Raw genomic sequence first — 18044 nt, forward strand, 5'->3', positions numbered from 1 at the left:
GATTAACAAAGATTATTACACACACTTTTTTTTAGTAACACATTAATACATATTTGGAAATCCAGTTTCGTAGCCTGATCGTCATACAATAAGCAAATAATGTCAATTATTCTTAAAATGAATATATAACGCTATGGCAGTGAAGTCCTGGTTACCGCCTCCCAAAATATTATATTGCAAAATAAATGAGTTCATTGCGTTTCAGTGAAACCCGTATAGAAGATTACATTATTCTTCAATAATAGATAGCATAGAGTTACAGACAGCTGGTTTTCCATTGTGACAACAGATTGGCTCCGGACTTTTCAGCCCGGTGAACATCCAAGAAGTTGCGTCACACGATTTGGTGTATACGGCGACCTACGTTTAACAGAAAACTCTGTTGAAAATAGATAAATACAGCTATAAGGAAAGGAAGAATGAAGTTCAAAATATATAGTCATTTAATAGAAGATATATGAAGCAATACCTTCAAGTTATCCACATGTTTGTTGAGTTTTTCGCAAATCATAGCCGGCGCTTTTTCCTTGGCGCCTTGTGCCTGCAGTAACAAATGTATTTTCTAATTTTAAATTATGTCATCTCACTGAGCATAAAGTCTAAGATTGATTTAATTTATCGGCAGCACAATGCTTTTTCAATTTTTAATAATATTTTATACTTCACCAGTGCCATGCAGAGCTGCTGACATTTTTCTGCACCTTCCTGGTCACAAGTTATGTTATACTGCAATGTTTGCTCAATTATCGGATCCAAACTTTCTACATCAAGTACAGCACAACTGCAACCACCTACTGGGACATCGCCTCCTCTAATAAATAATACACAAAAATCACAAATAAGATGTAGAATTAGAAAAATTACCAATTTCTAATATTATTCTTACAGTGTCAACGGTAGGAGCGAGCAAAGGAGCACGAAATTCTTTAATGCTTGATCCATTTTTAAAATACAAGTTCTTTGATTAAATTGATATAAACTGAACGACGTTGCTGAGAATTATTGTAGCTGCCAGCCTGGGCGAATACGTATATATACTGTGAGACTTCATGATAACAGGTAATGGTCAATAGGGATCGGATTGCTATGAGGTGTCTTCTGAAGAATCGAATTTTCTTAAATATGATCGCATACTCGTCGTTGTGTAACATAAGAATCTTTTAAACTAACTTTTAAATATAGATTCAACTATAATCTACTATAATGCAATTAATAATCTCTCGAAAAATGTATATTGGAAACGTAAAAGATATGCTGTTTGGAACAAGACGTTTTCTTTATTATACAACAAGTGAAACATAATGCCCTTAAGGTACAGACAGTGTATCCAAATTGGTTTTAACAAATTGATATTTTTTCATCATATTATGCATAAATGATCATGTTTATCATAAATAGAAATATAGAGTTATTAAATTGCATCGTTATATCGTTATCCCTTTCTATAGGCTAGCAGGTCGCTTCATTATAATATATTGAAACGCAATCTTATTGAGAGAACATGAACGTGTTAAAATGGCGTCTATCGCAAAAGGTGGGACAATCATGTGATGACTTATCACTATAAACATTTTCATCTAGACCATGATATTTTATTAACATTCTGTGTCTTGTTTCCTTACGATATCCTCGTCTCTGATTCGTAGATATCGGTGAAATTTGGAGCAGACTTTTCGATCACCGGCCATTCGTCCAAGGGGAAATAATATATTTCGTACGAGAATTTCAGGTGCATTAAATAAATCTATTGTTAACCATTATCAATGCATACATTTACCAATAATTTTATTAGGTTTTGTTAACTTTTTAATTATAATATAAATTTTGTGCTTATATGATACTGTATCGTTTAGAGCTAATACATTCTCTAATATGTTATGAATTATAACCTGTTGTGTTTGGAAGAAGTGGTAAATTGTGTTGTATTTTGTTTTAGGAAAAAAGGGGCGATAGGGAGGTAGAACGTCTCTTTAAGATTCTTGAGTATTCTACAGAACTTGGACAAAGTCAATTGGATCGAAGCGAACAACTTGGGGATTGTCATTTGCCTAGTCTCAAAGCTAACACCGATGTTGCTCTTAGTATGTGCGAACGTGTACTTCAAAGGGGAGAGGAATTTGATACTGTATGTTTTTAATATTGTTTGCATTAAAGTTTATACTTTTTCAGATGATTGGTATCAATGAATCGAATATGAAATCTTTTACAGGAAAGCAAGTTGCAAGTGAAGAGAGAGCTACGTAAAGCAGAATGGGAAAAGTTTATTAATGATATAAGCGACAAATGTGTAAAAGTTGATCAAACCTTTCAGGAAAAGGAAGAAGAGCTTAAAGAATTTTATGCTGATTTGGAGAAAAAATTGCAGATTGTCCCCTGAAGTATCATAAATTGTTCCTTGATCATTTAAGTTTATTTGTGGTCACTTTACTCGTGTGTTAAATACATTTCTCTAATTTACAGTGCGATCCATTAAGTCCTCTAGTACATACCTATTCCAATAATCTTACTGATACGATTAATTAAACATTCCTTTCTTATCAAATTTATAAAAATGCCTGTGGAACCCATTGATGATCCAACCATTGGTATAAAACCTACATCAAAGTTGATAGATTTCATTTTGAAACAAGTGACAAATGTGGAAAGTGCTCCAGAGGGTGTATCATCCTTAAAACATTCAACGAAAAAACAGCGCGCTAATGTTGTGCTAAAATTGAAAGATATTAAATGGCTTAATGAGTATCTTGAGGAATATCGAAAGTCTTCCGATATAAAAGTCTACTTGCATGATCTTTTGGAAGGTGCTGACATTGATTTACCGATGCCAAAAGTAACGCCGAGGAATCCCGAATTAGAGGCGAGGATTCAGAGGCTGACGGCGCAGCAGAATGCGCGAGAATACAATGCAATGACGAAAGGCGTAGATCCTGTACGGAGACAACTGCCAGAAGATACGATTGCTTATCAGAGTAAGATGAAAGTTTTACATTGATTTTCAAATAACAAATTATCATCAGCACCTTAAAATTATTATGAACCTTATTTATTTATTATTACAGTGAAGGAAATGAACAAACAGCTCATAGCAGTTGCGCAATTTGTCTTCTCCGTCCTCGCAAGTTTCGCTTTTGGCTTTATTGGTATTGAACTGATAGTAGGAAACCTAGATTTTGGATTCAGATTATTATTGGGAATCATTTGTGCACTAATTGTAGCACTAGCTGAAATTTATTTCCTCGCAAAGAAATTGAATGAAGATTTCTATGAAGAAATACCAAAACCAGTATACAAAAAGATGCATCAAGAGTAATTTTATTATTTAATATGTAACACATTTTATATGTGGTTGCACATAAGTGTCGTTGCTTCTACTTATAATAGTTGTGACTGCAAATAAGAAAAACTATATTTAGACTATGCAGATATTACAGCTACTGCCATACTTATAAGATATATAAAATTTAAATTGATTCTTTCAATGTTATAAAGTTAATCACAGAATTTTAAACCAAACAATTGCACTGTATTGTTAAAACCATATTTATTGGAGGAAGCATCTAACTGCAAATTTAGTAACAGGTTAAAATAAGTAATTCGAGTATAATTTTTCAAACAATGCATTTCTTTATTATACTGCTATGTACGTGTATAATATATTAAATAAATTAACATGAAATCATCATGATTGTTCATCTATTGTAACTAGATATAGCTAAGCTATTAAGTACAAACTCAATATCCTTTATATTTTGTCATGAGATTCTACGTTTTAGTAAAATATGTTAATGGACATATACATAATTTTTTGAAGACTTTAAATATCATTACAAATGATTCTCAATATGTACTATGGAATGTCTTTTTAGAAAACTGCATCGTCTTATTCCACATATAATTGTCCTTGTACATAAACAATTGTGATATGAACCAAGAATATAACATTATGAATCCATTCGAGGATTGTAAATATTTGAATTAATGCAATTTGCCAGTTTTGTACAAAACCACTGAAACAAAGTGGTTGCTCAATAAATTTGTACATTTCAAGATTATTCTCATTTGGGAATGATTAAATAGCACGTACTATACTTGACAAGTATTATACATATTTAACATATTGAAATCAGTCTAAGGATATCTTTAGTATAAATATAATATAAAATTACACATGGGATTTTTATCCTTTATTCTCATCTTCACTGTCACTTTTACAGCCGGATTCGCTCTTACCACTTGATTCATGCTTGCCGTTCTCCTTGGTTTCATCATTCTCCAGTTCACTTCCAGAGGAATTTCCATTTTCCATTTTTTCATCCTCACTGTCTTGCGATGACTCACTATCGGACTGACTGTCAATATCCGAATCGGATGAACTTTCAGATGAGCTACTGTTTGGCGAATTCTTAGCCGCCATCATTTGTTTGAAATGTCTAACTGTAATTTTTCTAGGCATTATTGGTCTTAAAAAATCAAGGGTCTCATTTGTCTCCGCTACTTCTGCCAGGTCCTTATAATCAAGTGCATTGCCTTTATTTGCGTGTTCGTGTGCTTCCTTCGATAAGTAATGAATAAACAGTTCCTATAAATAAAAAAAAACAATGTATTTGTGCGTCAACACTTTGTTTGAATTTGGCGCGTACATCGTAAACATGGCCACGGAGGAGACATCACATAGGGCATGTCAATCGTAAATAGTAGTATAAAAGTTATGTAATTATCATACCGTAGCTTTTGCCACCAAGAATAAGCCATCCTGACCAATCGTTTCGACATATGGAGCACTTTTCATAATAGTTTTTACTCTTGATATTGGTAAACGTAATTCCTTCATCTTGCCAAGCGATCCTTCGGACGCCATGCTTTTAAATCCACTTCTGCTCGGACGCAAGATTTGGAGCAATTGATGCTCTTTTGCCGCTCATTTTAAAGCTACCCTGGTTCTGGTGTCTCACTTCCTTTAGAATTTTATCACGTTTTTGCTTCATTCCGCTTCATTTATACAAGATTTAAATGCATTGTCGGGCTGTATTTTAAAGTAAAAAAAATTATGTGACTACAGCATGCACGAAAGTTATCCAATTTGGATTCATTTATATTACTCTAAACAGAAAACGACTTCAGCTCTATTGTTACATAAAATCAATGGTACTGCGCATACAAATAGGCATCCGGTTTACTCTTATGTATTCTAAATAATTAACATTTACTACTGACTGGCTAAAATAACGTGGGTCTGTTTTAAAAATAAAAGTTCATAATTATCAATTATGTGGCAATTTATAATTGCTATAGATTTAGACGATTGCATTATTGTCTTGACTCAATAGTTCGTATCTTTGCAGCCACCAAGAACCATCTCCTCTCTTCGTTTGGACTGATTTGGTGGGTGAACAGTAAATTCGGCGCTGTTTGATTTCCAGTTCTTAAAGAAGGTATAACATTTATCGGATTTATCTGAACAAGTTTTGTGAAATTGGAGTTTAACGGAGGTATTTATATTGCACTTATCGTAGAAACTGAAATGCATATAAAACTACAGTTAATATGTGGTTTTGTGAGTGTTTCGCACTTGACGGTAATTTAAATTTTCAACGTGTAAAGCCGACGGATCGATGCGGCACATGGTCGATTTTCACTAACAACGTTTTTGTGAAAATGATAAAATATTCTTATAAAGTATAAGAACGTATTTCTTTAGGTGTCGTTAAGCAATGCTATTAATATTACAAAGTACTATATACTTTATTATTCTAATGTACAACCTAACCTATAATCTTTGCTCTACGTTTTAAATTGCCAGACAGCTGTTCACGCAATTGCTTACGTCAAATTTTTTTGAGTTTGAATTGCAAGAAATGTCTGTTGTAATTTGATTAAAGCAAATATTGTTTTGGAGTTAATTGAATATACAAGACAACCATTTCGCAAAACCTTTATTCTTGGGTTACACTATATACTATGCAGATTTTTACCTGTAGAGTTTGAAATGAAATTTGGTATTTAAATTGGGCACAAGCTAGTTCCGTGTGATAGTGTACTGCTTATTGATATATGACTATCACTTTGGAAGTTGGATCAAAACAATATAAATCTTGATAAACTTCTTTTTAATGCGTATAGTTAGGGGCATAGTTGATGCTTGGTTTCTGTATTACAGGACCTAAATATTGGGCATCAGAATGTCAACATTCCTTGGCTTCATTGAAGAGATACCAGGGATCTCAGTGGATCGTTTCAATAACAAGAACAAAGAATCTTCTGTATTTTTTCTTAGTCATTGTCATTCTGATCACACGAGAGGGTTGTGTTATTCGTTTTGGAATATGTTACAGGATCGTGGTTTATTTCTATATTGTAGTCCTATCAGTAAAACTATATTAGAATCACAGTTCCTTGATGTAAAAGGGATAAATGTAATTCAAAGTCTTCAAATATGTGATCCTGTTATAGTAAGTTACAAGGATAGTAATAATGCAGAGTTTGTTAAAGTAACTAGTATACCATCAGGACATTGCCCTGGATCAGTTATGTTCCTTTTCGAAAAGAATGATCAAGTGATACTTTATACTGGAGATTTTAGAATTTGTCCAAACGACTTTCGTAACCTAAAACCTCTACATGATTTACAATATGTTCCTAAAAAGTTGCATAAAATCTATTTGGATACAACATTTTTAAATTTGGATTTTAAATATTTTCCAAATAGAAAAGAATGTGCCTTTCAAATATGTTCTGTTCTTCAAGATTGGCTTGACGAGAACTCAAGGAATGTTGTGGTTCTTGAATGCTCAGCAAATTATGGTGCTGAATTTATTTTTGAAAAAATAGCTGAAAAACTAGGAAAGAAAATTCATGTCAAAGATTTTCTGTATGAAATTTATTTAAAAATGGACAAATTTTCAAGATATGTCACAAATGAGACAATGACTACTCCGATCCACGCGTGTATGAACAAATCGGACCGTAATGTTTTAAAATGTCGTCCATGCTCTGACGTTAAGATAGAAAATATTATGACAGTCGTACCGTCAGCAATGATATGGAAAGGAAAAGATTTATCAAGAATTTGGCAATGGGATCAAACTAGAGACAATACTCTTAACGTATGTTATTCCACGCACGCGTCATACGAAGAGCTAGTTGCTTTCTTGAAATACTTTAAACCGGACGAAGTATATCCTTGTGTATGCAAAAAAGAACAACGACTAGAAATGTATCATCTTTTGCGCGAGATAGCAAAAGAGTCTGAACAAAAAAAAGATGATAAGAAAGAATATGTGTTGAGCAAATCTTTACAGGAAAGATCTGACCTGAATTCTTTCAAATCAAAACATTTTAGCGATCAGGAAGATTAACAATAATTATTATTAATAATAATGGAATTCAATATATCATATAATAGAATATAATTATAATTATATTGTTATACTTTTATATATTTTATGAAAAATAAATTTAATCAATGCAATATGATTTTGCATGCTGTGTTCTATATTGGGAAGGCCAAACATACATTATAACGTACAGTGTGCATAAAACTCTTTCTTAGTCTCTATCTTGTTCCAGCATTTTAGCATTCACTTCAAAAATAAACCATTTAAAACATGGCAGCGACAGCATTGGCTCAAGAAAAAATCTGGCTGGACAAGCCATCCTATGACAAAGCCGAACGTCTTCACTTTGAGCGTCTCGCCAAGGTAAAAAAGAATTCATAAATCCAATCGCTCTTACCGTCTTGTGCACCGAGAAGATATTGATAAAGAGATACGATCCCTGTGTGTCATTTTAGACACAGAGTATACAATCTTCTTTACAAGTATCTCCCCGATGTCTTTTGTGGTTTCTCCAATGGAGAATTGATGATGAAAATCCTGATTCAAAACTGTCCATGAAAAATGTTCCTAAAAATAAATGCCTTTAGTATTTGAATCCTCAATAAATATAAATATCCAGTTTGAATATCTGTAATGCCCAACTTACTACCAAGGTTGAAATTTTTTCTTGAAAAAAAATCGCAAATATTTCTACTATATTTAGGAACATGAGTTTTGGAAGTTTTTCTTGCTCCCATTGGGACCCAGCATCCACACTATTGAACATTTGCCTTATTTGATCTCTTGTCTCACACGACTAATGATTAATGATATTAAATCTCTAACGCTTGCTTCAGGGAATATCTGGTGGTTGGTCTAATGTATTCTTAGAAATATACAAAAACCTCATTTTTCATTTCCGCGGGATTTCATTACGGTGATAGGAGAATACTACTCGATTCATACAATTTTCGTCATATCACATTACATTATACACACGTCATATGTCATAGAACCTAATTCGTATCGTTTATAAATATTTGTTTATACCTATCTGTTATTTTAAATTGAAACAGTATCGAAATAAGGGGGAACTGTAGTGCTTTTTCTACGTGTTCGTGATTTACATGGAAAAAGGCTCGAAGCGAGGAAAGTATGTAACTGTATTTAATAAAATCAAAGCCTTTCGACGAAATGTCAAATCGCTTTGAAGCGCATTTTTTAATATAATTCTCTAGAAAATAAAATATAAATAAATATTAATACTGACAGGTTTGTAGAGGTACAACAGACTATATCACTGCTAGAAGTTAATTTGAAGTCGATAAAAAGATTTTTGGGCGAGAATACATGAAGCTGTCAACCTGCAGATTTTCTTGGCCTTTTGTAGTAGTCTGTTCGCTAGTAATTTTCCGTGGCAAGGCTAATATTATAAACGAAATTTTTCCTGTGGTTCACTACGGTTCCCCTTTTAATGCCTTAAGGCTTTGCGATTATTGCGTTCTTCGCGTTGGGACTTTAATGTTTTCGTAGCTTGGGACTTGTTGCAAGGTGGTGTCTGATATCATAACGGAACGATCCTCGCCTAATTGTAACGACATTGTGGCTGCTAATCCTCGAGATCCAACAAATTCCAATCTCCCATTAAAGTCCAAAAAGCCTAAAGAGAACAAATCGCTGGTTCAGGACAACGGATCACAAGGCAGTGCTAAGCACTCCAAGTGTCATGGCAAAAGTGCTAAGGCGGCCAAGAAGGTGGAGGAACACGTAGCGAAACAGACTGATACGGCTGTGAAAATTGATAATCAAGTAGATGTTAAAGACAAGGAGGTGATAACGAGTGGAAACGCGACTGAGAAATATAAGCCGAAGGAGGTGAAGGAGAAAAAGAATAAGGCGGACAAGAAGCACAGAAAGCAGGAAGAGGAAAAGAATAATACGATAAAGCAAATAGAGCAACTCCCAATAACGAATCAGCAGGTACACCTCGATTTCGTTGAGGGCGATGTGCAATTAGCTTGAAATTTTTTATTTTCCTCTTTTTGGCATTTTTTAAATGATTTTAATGTTGCACATTTTACGTCGAGTGTATTTGTGTTGCTGTTTTTTTCTCCCTTTAGCAGATTAATTTCGAATTTATATAGAACTATGCAATTTTCGGAAATATTCTATACATTTATCAATTTACGTTTTATAAGTTCTAAATGGATAGTGTGCAGTTGATGTTTTATAAATTTCCCCCCAAAAAATTGGGTCCTTTGTATTACTCAAAAATTTCCTTCATCCCTTAACGGTAACGACAACTGATTAGACGTGTCTTTCATTATCCTCAAACCTTTAAATGTGTCTCGATTATTTTTTGTCTGTGAAAAATGTAAAAACGCATGAGAATCGTAATTAGAGTTGGACCGGACGGGATCTTACTTATTAACAACATATTACAATGCATGTTCGACCTTAATGTCTGTAAAACAAATTGTTTTTAAGAATTTCGAATTATCATATTAAAACTTGTATAGTATTACAAATAATCACAAACTACACTCAAGAGATTTACTTTTAGCATGCCCATGGTTTTATGAAATGGGGCTTGCCATTGAAAGAAAAAAAATCTTTCTACCGCAGTTCCAATGCCTATCTCCACTCAGGACAATTTTACATGTCCAAGGTGCAAAATTATTTGCGCATACAAAATAGTAATTGAACTATTGAATTGTTAGATACTAAATTCTTTTTTTTAAAATACATCTGATGCCTCTATTGCTATACGTTGTGCCTTGATGGAGGTAGTGCATTGGATTGTATGCAATAATCAGCCTGGTGTGAGTTGACCTTTAATGTCGGTGGATGCAGGGAACCCAACAGTCCACTTGCCCAATCTTACCCGCCAGTGGAAGTTTAGCCAACGAGGTCGCCAAGGCACGTCAACACATTAAACAGTCTTTACAGTGTGTGAGTACTGTACTCCTTGCTCACCCTTAAACATAGTATAAAATCACAACATTTTCTTGCTAATAATATAATTTTATTACAATTGACTATCACCTGCCTAATTTCTTTCTTGGCACGCGACTGGGCTTTATAAAATTCCAAATTGAAGACTTTACCACATTATTCACTAAAAGTTCAAACGCACACTTCGTTATATAAATTAACTAGAAAAGAAGAACAATTGCGATTGACCCTTTTTTTTTACCTTTAATTAACGTCCTTTAACGAATGCATTTTTCAGATGGATGGTATCGCTGCTCTTGCTGGAGGTTCCAACCAGGAGGTCATGTCACGTGTTTCCGCCCTTGAAAAGGAGAATCAGGACCTCAGGAATAGTACGTACATTGATGATGAGCTTGTTCGTGAAATGGTAACGATGCACGTGCAGTCAAATCTGCTAGATAAAGTAGCTAATTTAAGTATCAATAATTGATGTACAATTAATTTGTTTAATTACAAACTCTCTTGTGCGCGAGACAGAGAGATCTGTTGTTTTATAAAGAAAAGTAGTGAGGAAAACCTTGTTCTTTAATTCTTTGAGTGCGGAGCCAAAATTACTTTTCATGGCCTAAAGTGGGAGAAGAAAAATTGAAAGTTGGTAGAAAAAGCTGCGAGAGGTATCTTGTCCCTTGCAATGAGAGGGGTAAAGATTGTATTAAAAAATTTTATATAAATTTATATTCTTTACGCATGCTGTATCAAATACTCTTATGCACTTATTTTAGAATAATGTAATATATAATTTTTATTTCTCTTTTCTTACCTCTTCTCTATAAATATCTTTGAACAGTGTATCAGGAATTAAAGATCCTTGTGGAACAATTGGGTGGACGTGTGGTAACTCTTGAGGAAAAAACGGCTTTGCCATCCGCACCTGTAGTTGCGGTTTGTCCACCAAATCCTGCTGCATCGGCAACCAAACCCCAGGCCAAGGACGCTGACGATGACGTTGATCTTTTTGGTTCAGACTCAGAGGCAAGTGGGAAGAAACTAACGAGGGCTGCAAACTACAAATAACAAGATAGTACTTCATGTCTTATATGCTACTTGAGTATTGTGATTTCAATGTAGCAGACAAATGTCGCGTCACGAGTCAAAGTTCATAATTCATTATAGTTTTATAAGTGTCAGGAGTAAGAAAAATGTATTACCAGTAACTTCTCTATCCACTCTACACCAGATATTCCCAAGAACTCTACTCAAAATCATCATTCGTTTACATGGTTTTCAATCGACACTTTTCGTCGAGTTTCACGTACACTTTTAACTTGGACACAATCGTTTTGCATTTTTTATTTTATTAATATTATTTGTCATTCATCCACATTATCGATCTTGTTTTCATTCACTTGTTAGGGCGAAGACGCCGAAGCAGCTAAAATTCGTGAGGAGCGCATTGCCGCGTATGCTGCTAAAAAATCCAAGAGTGAGTTAATTTGAGTTTAATGGTAGAAATTTTAATTTTCTTAATTGCATTATTTTGCTTTTTTCGTAGAACCTGCTTTGATCGCCAAGTCAAATATTATCTTGGACGTCAAGCCATGGGATGATGAGACCGATATGAAACTCTTGGAAACGGAAGTACGGAAAATTGAGGCTGATGGACTTCTATGGGGTGCTGGTAAACTATTCCGAAATGTTATGATAAATAAAATAACGTTGGACTATTCGTGTTTTTGCACTCTTGTTTTTTTTTTCCAGCCAAATTGGTGCCACTTGCATTTGGCATTCACAAGCTTCAAATTTCCTGTGTTGTGGAGGACGAGAAGATATCAGTGGATTGGCTCACCGAGAAAATACAGGAATTGGAAGATTTCGTTCAGAGCGTCGATATTGCTGCGTTTAACAAAGTTTAAAATTTTCTATGTCAAGCAAAAGTTTACAACAACAATTTTAGCTGCAATTTAAGAATGGTCTTACAGTGCCATTATCTTCATTCCATTAGTAATATTCATCATAGTACACCATAAATGTCACGTGCGTCAAATTTATGTACTTTCTCCAAATTATAAAGGAGGTGGGAATGCCTCTCTGACTAAATTTGCAAAATTATATCATTTTCAAATTTATGCAGAAGCCTAGACGCTTTCAGAATATGTACTTGGAATATAGAAGTGGAAGTGAAATATAGTAAATTGCAACATTATTTCTAATCAATCGAACGTGTAGGAATGACAGGAACATATATAATATAAAAGACAGTACACTCGACGTAACTATACTATAATTCATAAAAATTAAATATTGATTGTGCTTCTATACCAACTTATGAAATATGAGCATATTTGTACACTATTTTTAGATGTGGAATTCGCATAAGAAATGAACTCGGCTATCAACTTTGTCTCCTATGATTATTATTGTTGTCAAATAAAAATTCTTTTGATCCAAAACTGACTAAATTTTCATAGTTGTATTTGTAAGTATGTCGCGATTTATTTGTATCTTTCCAAAAACATAGTTGAACCATGAAATTTGAATATACCGCTTGGTCATAGTGGCGTCATCTAACGAGTAGTAGCTCCAATGGGTATTAGAGAGTTTTGCAGAGATGAGTGGGCAGATGCACAACGCTCCCGCTTTAGGCGATACCAAAAGCATGGCGCTAAATCGTAGCGGCGAGTCCGGGAGTAGGATTTCGTGATCGTCCCCTCTGTCGATGTTACAGATTTCGCGTAGCCGCGCGGGTCATGATCATCGTTCCAGCCGATATTGCAGTCAGTGAAAATGAATGGATTGCTCGGTGGTGGGGAAAATTTAGCCGCAATCCATTCGTTTTCCCTGACTGCAATATCGGCTGGAACGATGATCATGACCTGCGCGGCTACGCGAAATCTGTAACATCGACAGAGGGGACGATCACGAAATCCTACTCCCGGACTCGCCGCTACGATTTAGCGCCATGCTTTTGGTATCGAGTCAGGGAAAACGAATGGATTGCGGCTAAATTTTCCCCACCACCGAGCAATCCATTCATTTTCACTGACTGCAATATCGGCTGGAACGATGATCATGACCTGCGCGGCTACGCGAAATCTGTAACATCGACAGAGGGGACGATCACGAAATCCTACTCTCGGACTCGCCGCTACGATTTAGCACCATGCTTTTGGTATCTCCTAAAACCGGAGCGTTGTGCATCTTCCCACTCATCTCTGAATCTTGTTTCTAGCGTCGTTTCTATAGGACGGAATCAGACGGAACTGTTTTACGGTATTATATTTACATTCCAAAAGTGTTAAAAAATCTGATTTATCAAAATGACTATGGCAATGTTGCAGCGTAGAGCTAATGTAAGTTACCACAAACAATTGAATTGTCATATTTTGATAAATGTGTTTAGTTTTATAAAAACAACCACAGAGCTTGACATAACCTACAAATTTCAGATATATACATTTTTCTTTATTAATTTATATCATGTTTTAGGTAAGGCTACCACCTGAAGTAAATAGGGTATTATACATAAGGAATCTACCATACAAAATCACAGCTGAAGAAATGTACGATATTTTTGGAAAGTACGGTGCCATTAGGCAAATCCGAGTGTAAGTAACAAGACTTGAATATTATAAGATGCATATTGCGTTCTGATTATTTTTTCATTTTATGCTCCAAAGAATTATTTACTTATTTACCATATGATTTTAGAGGAAATACTGCAGAAACCAGAGGTACAGCATTCGTCGTATACGAAGACATATTTGATGCAAAGAATGCTTGTGACCACTTGAGTGGTTTTAATGTTTGCAATCGTTACTTAGTTGTATTATATTATCAAAGTAATAAGGCATTCAAACGTGTGGATGTTGACAAGAAGATGGAAGAAATTGATAAACTTAAAACAAAATATAATTTAAACGAGGAAAAAAAATGAGAAACAACAGAAATTGTTTACAAAAGTGAAACTGAAAGTTTTGTTCTCATAAAGCTAATGAATCTAAATTGATGAACATGATACAAAATAATCTTAATGACAAACTATGATATCGGACATTACAGTAAGTTTGTAAAAATAATTATAATTGTTAGCAATATAATAATACATGGCTGAATAAATTTGTACATAAGATTCTAAATATAGATTTTTATCGTATCCTCCCTTTCAAATAAAACATGCAATTGGGTTAAAGACATGACAATTTCCAATGATATTAAAAAAATATTATTCCCATATAACTTAAGTAATGCCCATTCGTATACAGCACAAATATGAATATAAATTTCGACCAACATAATATCGATATTTTCCCTCGTAAGATTCAGTTATTCAAATGAAATAAAGTCCCATATAAACGTTCAATTTCCTTTTAAACCGCTTATCGTATACCAAACTCGGTACTTCCTGTCTAAAAAGAATCAGTATCAACGATACAATTAAACCATCCTATTTCAACTTTCTCGATTCATATTAAAGACCCACCGCGGTGTGTGCAAAGTGACACAACTTCAAACCATTCTTAACAGCCCATTGAATTTGTAAGTTGCTCGCCGTTGTGAAATACTGCAATGACCGACGAATCAAATTTACTGGCTTTGATTTCGTCTTCTCTCGGCAGTTGCCCCAAGCAACTATATATATGCATACATATAATGCATACACAGTAGGTACCGAACAGGAGAGTATTTTTGTATGGAACGCGATCGGCTCTTGCTCCTCTCATGAAAAGATGAGACAGCAAGAGAGAGAGAAAGAGACAGAAAAAGCGACACGAAAAAATGTCGACGCATTAAAAGGCTGTAATTAATACGACTTTCACAGTCGCTCGCGGAGTGGCATTCCTCTGCTCTCGGAGACCTGGGATCAATGCTATAAGGCTGCTGCATATATCGAGACTGCGAGACACCCAGTGCATATACATACGCTAAAAATTTACCATGCAAAAAAAATAGATTGAACATCTTACATAGTAATAATTATATCCTGTGCCCAAGTGAAATAATCTAGCCCTTGGTTACTGATACGCCTGAGAATATAATAAAACAGTACAGTCACATTACCAAGTTACATTCCGCGCCAATAGGATTTAGAACCTCCTAGTAGTGGAGGTTTATTTATGGAATTTATCCAAAGGCAATGGCTGCGACTAATGCACCTGTAGCAGCACATTGCATTTGACAAATACCGACATCTTACTCGAATCTGCACTAGGACTGTAAGTGCAATAAAAGGACAAAAAAAGAAGTGTGTCCACAAAAACATATTCACGCGGATGTCTAACAATAGCGAATGCACATGGCGACTCTTAAATCCGGCGATTCGAACGGATTGGCGGGAATCGGTCGCAGCGACAATCACATGTGCATCCGCCACCCCCTACTCGCAGTCCACATGCAACCTACTCAAGGTATATACGCAGCCGCGCAAAGGCACAACTACAGCCCGAGTACGACATTCGATTTCAGTCGAAAGGGAAAACTGCGCGGCAGTTGAGTGCGTCGTGACGCCAAAGGGGTTGGATCGACGTTTGTGTGATATCGGCGCGACTTACGTCGCTCGTTTTGAGCGTCTAGAGACACGTCAGGAAACAAGCGCCAGATCTCATCAGGTGTTCGGAAGGTGGTCTTATATTAAGGTTGACTCAAATGTCATATGAGTGCTGCGGTGACGGCCATGCTGCCGGTGGAACATTCACAGCGTTGGTACGCTTGGCGTTAAGATTCTTCCGTGTTGTTTACGAGTCCGCGGTAGACTGTACAGACTACCTCACGTCTTGGCTACTCGTGGCGCTGACTATTGCGACCTCGGCCGCCTTGACTCTACACGTCGCAATCAGACGATCCCATTGGCAGCCTAACGGACATATACCCGTTCCAATTGGTCGAGAAAGACACATTGCCGATGAGACTGAAAATATCAAGGAAAGGATATGTCGTCTGCTGAAGACCCAGCCGCCTCCCAGGAGGAGACTTTTAATAACGGACAGTGAATAAGCGTGGGTGTCAAGTCATACTGATAGGGGATGATAGTGTTGTGACGAGATCCATGCTGATATTATCGAGGTGGGTTGCTTGCCACTTCAATCTCTTTACCTTATAACTTTTTATTGAACATGTAGGCTATCGGTATTCCGTTAATGTCACAATAAAGATTTCAAGTGCAGGGGGATGTTTCTATTCATTAATTTTATATACCGGAGATTATCAGTTACAATTGTGATGTATGCATTAATCTCGAGGTGATGAAAAGAAAGAATTTATCCTAGTGATATTCAAAGGACCTAAGGTCGCATTTAAATACGCAGACAGTCGATACGTCTGACGTATATAGATTAAGCAGTATCGTAATGAATATTCTAAGAATCATCATTGATACTATACGGACTTCCACGAAATGTCTGCCAGACGTACAATCATGTAGTAGTAGGTATCTGGTTATAGGGTGGTCATTCGTGGTCGTGAGACTAATCGGTGCGTGGAAACTATAGACGTTCAAGGGTATAACTGTAGAGTGGTAGAGTATGTTTGTCTACCGTCTGGATAAATATGTCGCAGGGCTACCTACCAGCTTGTGCCTTTCTTTAATACTAACTTTATGTCTTATACGAGCTTGATGATGTGACTGTGGCCTTGGTCACTGTTGCTTCTGATGTTTAACAACAGTTGCCCAGCTATTTAGTCCTCGAGTCTACTATACTCACAACATATAGGTATACAATTTGATGTAATAGTTCTTGATTGATTAATTTTCAAAGTGTTTACATAATGAGTTGTCTTTAAATGAGAATATAAAAATTAGGGCTCGTTATACATGTACATACACGACTGTCACGGTTTATTCATTCCTTCCTGAAGAATTCCAATGCGCATCAACCGCTGCGCATATTCAAAAATTCAAACGTCTCCATAATTTTCAGGCGTACCAATTGGCTTTCGCGAACGTCGGCAATCGAAGAGCACAAGAGGTTCCGGCGAATTTTACACTAGAGATGATTCGAATCTGAAGCTCACGAGGTGGAATGATAATTAAAAGAAAATTGTAAGGCCTCGAAGGGACGTATACCTGCTTCTTAACCAATTACTTCCCATCGTATCGTAGAGGCTCGTGAATCTTGAAATAAATACACTCTGATTGGTGCTCCCAGTGATTATCGCGATACGTGCGTTGCGAAAATCCCACTCTACCTATGGATGGATCAACTGACAATTATATATCCAGTCTACCAAGGCTCCTTTTACGATAGGGCAGGTGTGTCCAAGAGAAACCGGATCGGAACAGGAAGAACGTAAGAGCGTAACGTTTATAGTAGCACGTCATGGCCACTTTAAAGAAAAGGAGGAAAGAAGAGCGAAAAGAAAGAAAAGATTTTAAAAAGAGGATACAAACAATTCTAGATCGAGAAACGTAGCTTCCGAGGGACTGGTTTTGCTAGTAACTTTCATCGTTTCCCTGTTTAAGGTTCCATTTTATCCTTTTCTCAAGAATCCTCAGCCTATACTCAACGCTCCACTATACTCAACGCTCACATCCGGTTGTCTCAGCTATCGCTACGTACCGGAAGTTCACTGTGTACGTGTACACTCTATACGGTTCACTTTTATTTTTATTTTATTCTCCATTTACTTAACATGCTTGTATCTGTTTATTCAAAACACTTCAGTTCAGGGCTCGCCGTTGACCTTTAACGCAAGTTGATAATATTGCGTACACACGGTATACACTTATGGGAGCTCGTTACTAAGTGATACTACGAACGCGCTAACTTCCCCCAGACAATTCCACTGAGTTCTTTGTCGAAG

The 18044-nt window shown here is 35.8% G+C and overlaps 7 protein-coding genes across 13 annotated transcripts in view; 5 read left to right on the forward strand and 2 right to left on the reverse strand.

Moving 5' to 3' along the window:
- Positions 1-12: 12 nt before the first annotated feature.
- LOC107264251 lies at positions 13-1045 on the reverse strand. Its single transcript, XM_015732309.2, has 4 exons — positions 887-1045; positions 667-811; positions 470-541; positions 13-360 (listed from the first exon to the last, which is right to left on the reverse strand). The coding sequence occupies exons 1-4, from the start codon at positions 940-942 to the stop codon at positions 229-231; spliced, it is 405 nt and encodes a 134-aa protein (XP_015587795.1). The 5' UTR covers positions 943-1045; the 3' UTR covers positions 13-228.
- Positions 1046-1445: 400 nt separating this feature from the next.
- On the forward strand, positions 1446-2465 carry LOC107264325 (biogenesis of lysosome-related organelles complex 1 subunit 5). Its single transcript, XM_015732471.2, has 4 exons — positions 1446-1534; positions 1647-1729; positions 1937-2125; positions 2210-2465. The coding sequence occupies exons 1-4, from the start codon at positions 1516-1518 to the stop codon at positions 2375-2377; spliced, it is 459 nt and encodes a 152-aa protein (XP_015587957.1). The 5' UTR covers positions 1446-1515; the 3' UTR covers positions 2378-2465.
- On the forward strand, positions 2466-4052 carry LOC112493596 (transmembrane protein 199). The gene is made up of 2 exons (XM_025081355.1): positions 2466-2969; positions 3060-4052. The coding sequence occupies exons 1-2, from the start codon at positions 2552-2554 to the stop codon at positions 3308-3310; spliced, it is 669 nt and encodes a 222-aa protein (XP_024937123.1). The 5' UTR covers positions 2466-2551; the 3' UTR covers positions 3311-4052.
- LOC107264326 (chromatin accessibility complex protein 1) lies at positions 3605-4949 on the reverse strand. Its single transcript, XM_015732472.2, has 2 exons — positions 4724-4949; positions 3605-4579 (listed from the first exon to the last, which is right to left on the reverse strand). Exons 1-2 carry the CDS (start codon positions 4856-4858, stop codon positions 4178-4180), a joined length of 537 nt encoding a protein of 178 aa, XP_015587958.1. The 5' UTR covers positions 4859-4949; the 3' UTR covers positions 3605-4177.
- A 188-nt stretch (positions 4950-5137) lies between these two features.
- On the forward strand, positions 5138-12697 carry LOC107264323 (probable elongation factor 1-delta). Of its 6 annotated transcripts, none has more exons than XM_015732465.2 (10): positions 5213-5231; positions 5343-5432; positions 7567-7697; positions 8847-9293; positions 10167-10265; positions 10546-10639; positions 11095-11279; positions 11661-11730; positions 11800-11925; positions 12006-12697. In XM_015732465.2, exons 3-10 carry the CDS (start codon positions 7605-7607, stop codon positions 12158-12160), a joined length of 1269 nt encoding a protein of 422 aa, XP_015587951.1. In that variant the 5' UTR covers positions 5213-5231; positions 5343-5432; positions 7567-7604; the 3' UTR covers positions 12161-12697. The 6 variants fall into 6 exon arrangements, with proteins under 6 accessions (XP_015587954.1, XP_015587953.1, XP_024937122.1 ...); XM_015732469.2 differs by having other exon boundaries at positions 9000-9293; XM_015732466.2 differs by lacking the exon at positions 5213-5231 and having other exon boundaries at positions 5343-5489.
- Positions 12698-13405: 708 nt separating this feature from the next.
- Positions 13406-14383, forward strand: LOC107263909 (splicing factor 3B subunit 6-like protein). The gene is made up of 3 exons (XM_015731585.2): positions 13406-13597; positions 13734-13852; positions 13956-14383. Exons 1-3 carry the CDS (start codon positions 13565-13567, stop codon positions 14179-14181), a joined length of 378 nt encoding a protein of 125 aa, XP_015587071.1. The 5' UTR covers positions 13406-13564; the 3' UTR covers positions 14182-14383.
- A 1220-nt stretch (positions 14384-15603) lies between these two features.
- The window catches only part of LOC107264225 (solute carrier organic anion transporter family member 3A1), a 48325-nt gene continuing 45884 nt past the window's right edge, over positions 15604-18044 (forward strand). For both annotated transcript variants that reach the window (XM_015732246.2, XM_015732247.2), the window contains exon 1: positions 15604-16307. The gene's annotated coding sequence lies outside the window, so the exon portion shown is untranslated. The remainder of the gene's footprint in view (positions 16308-18044) is intronic.

The sequence above is a fragment of the Cephus cinctus genome, unplaced genomic scaffold (assembly GCF_000341935.2).
Source record: "Cephus cinctus unplaced genomic scaffold, Ccin1 Ccin1_scaffold0168, whole genome shotgun sequence".
NCBI classification, from domain to species: Eukaryota; Metazoa; Arthropoda; class Insecta; order Hymenoptera; family Cephidae; genus Cephus; species Cephus cinctus.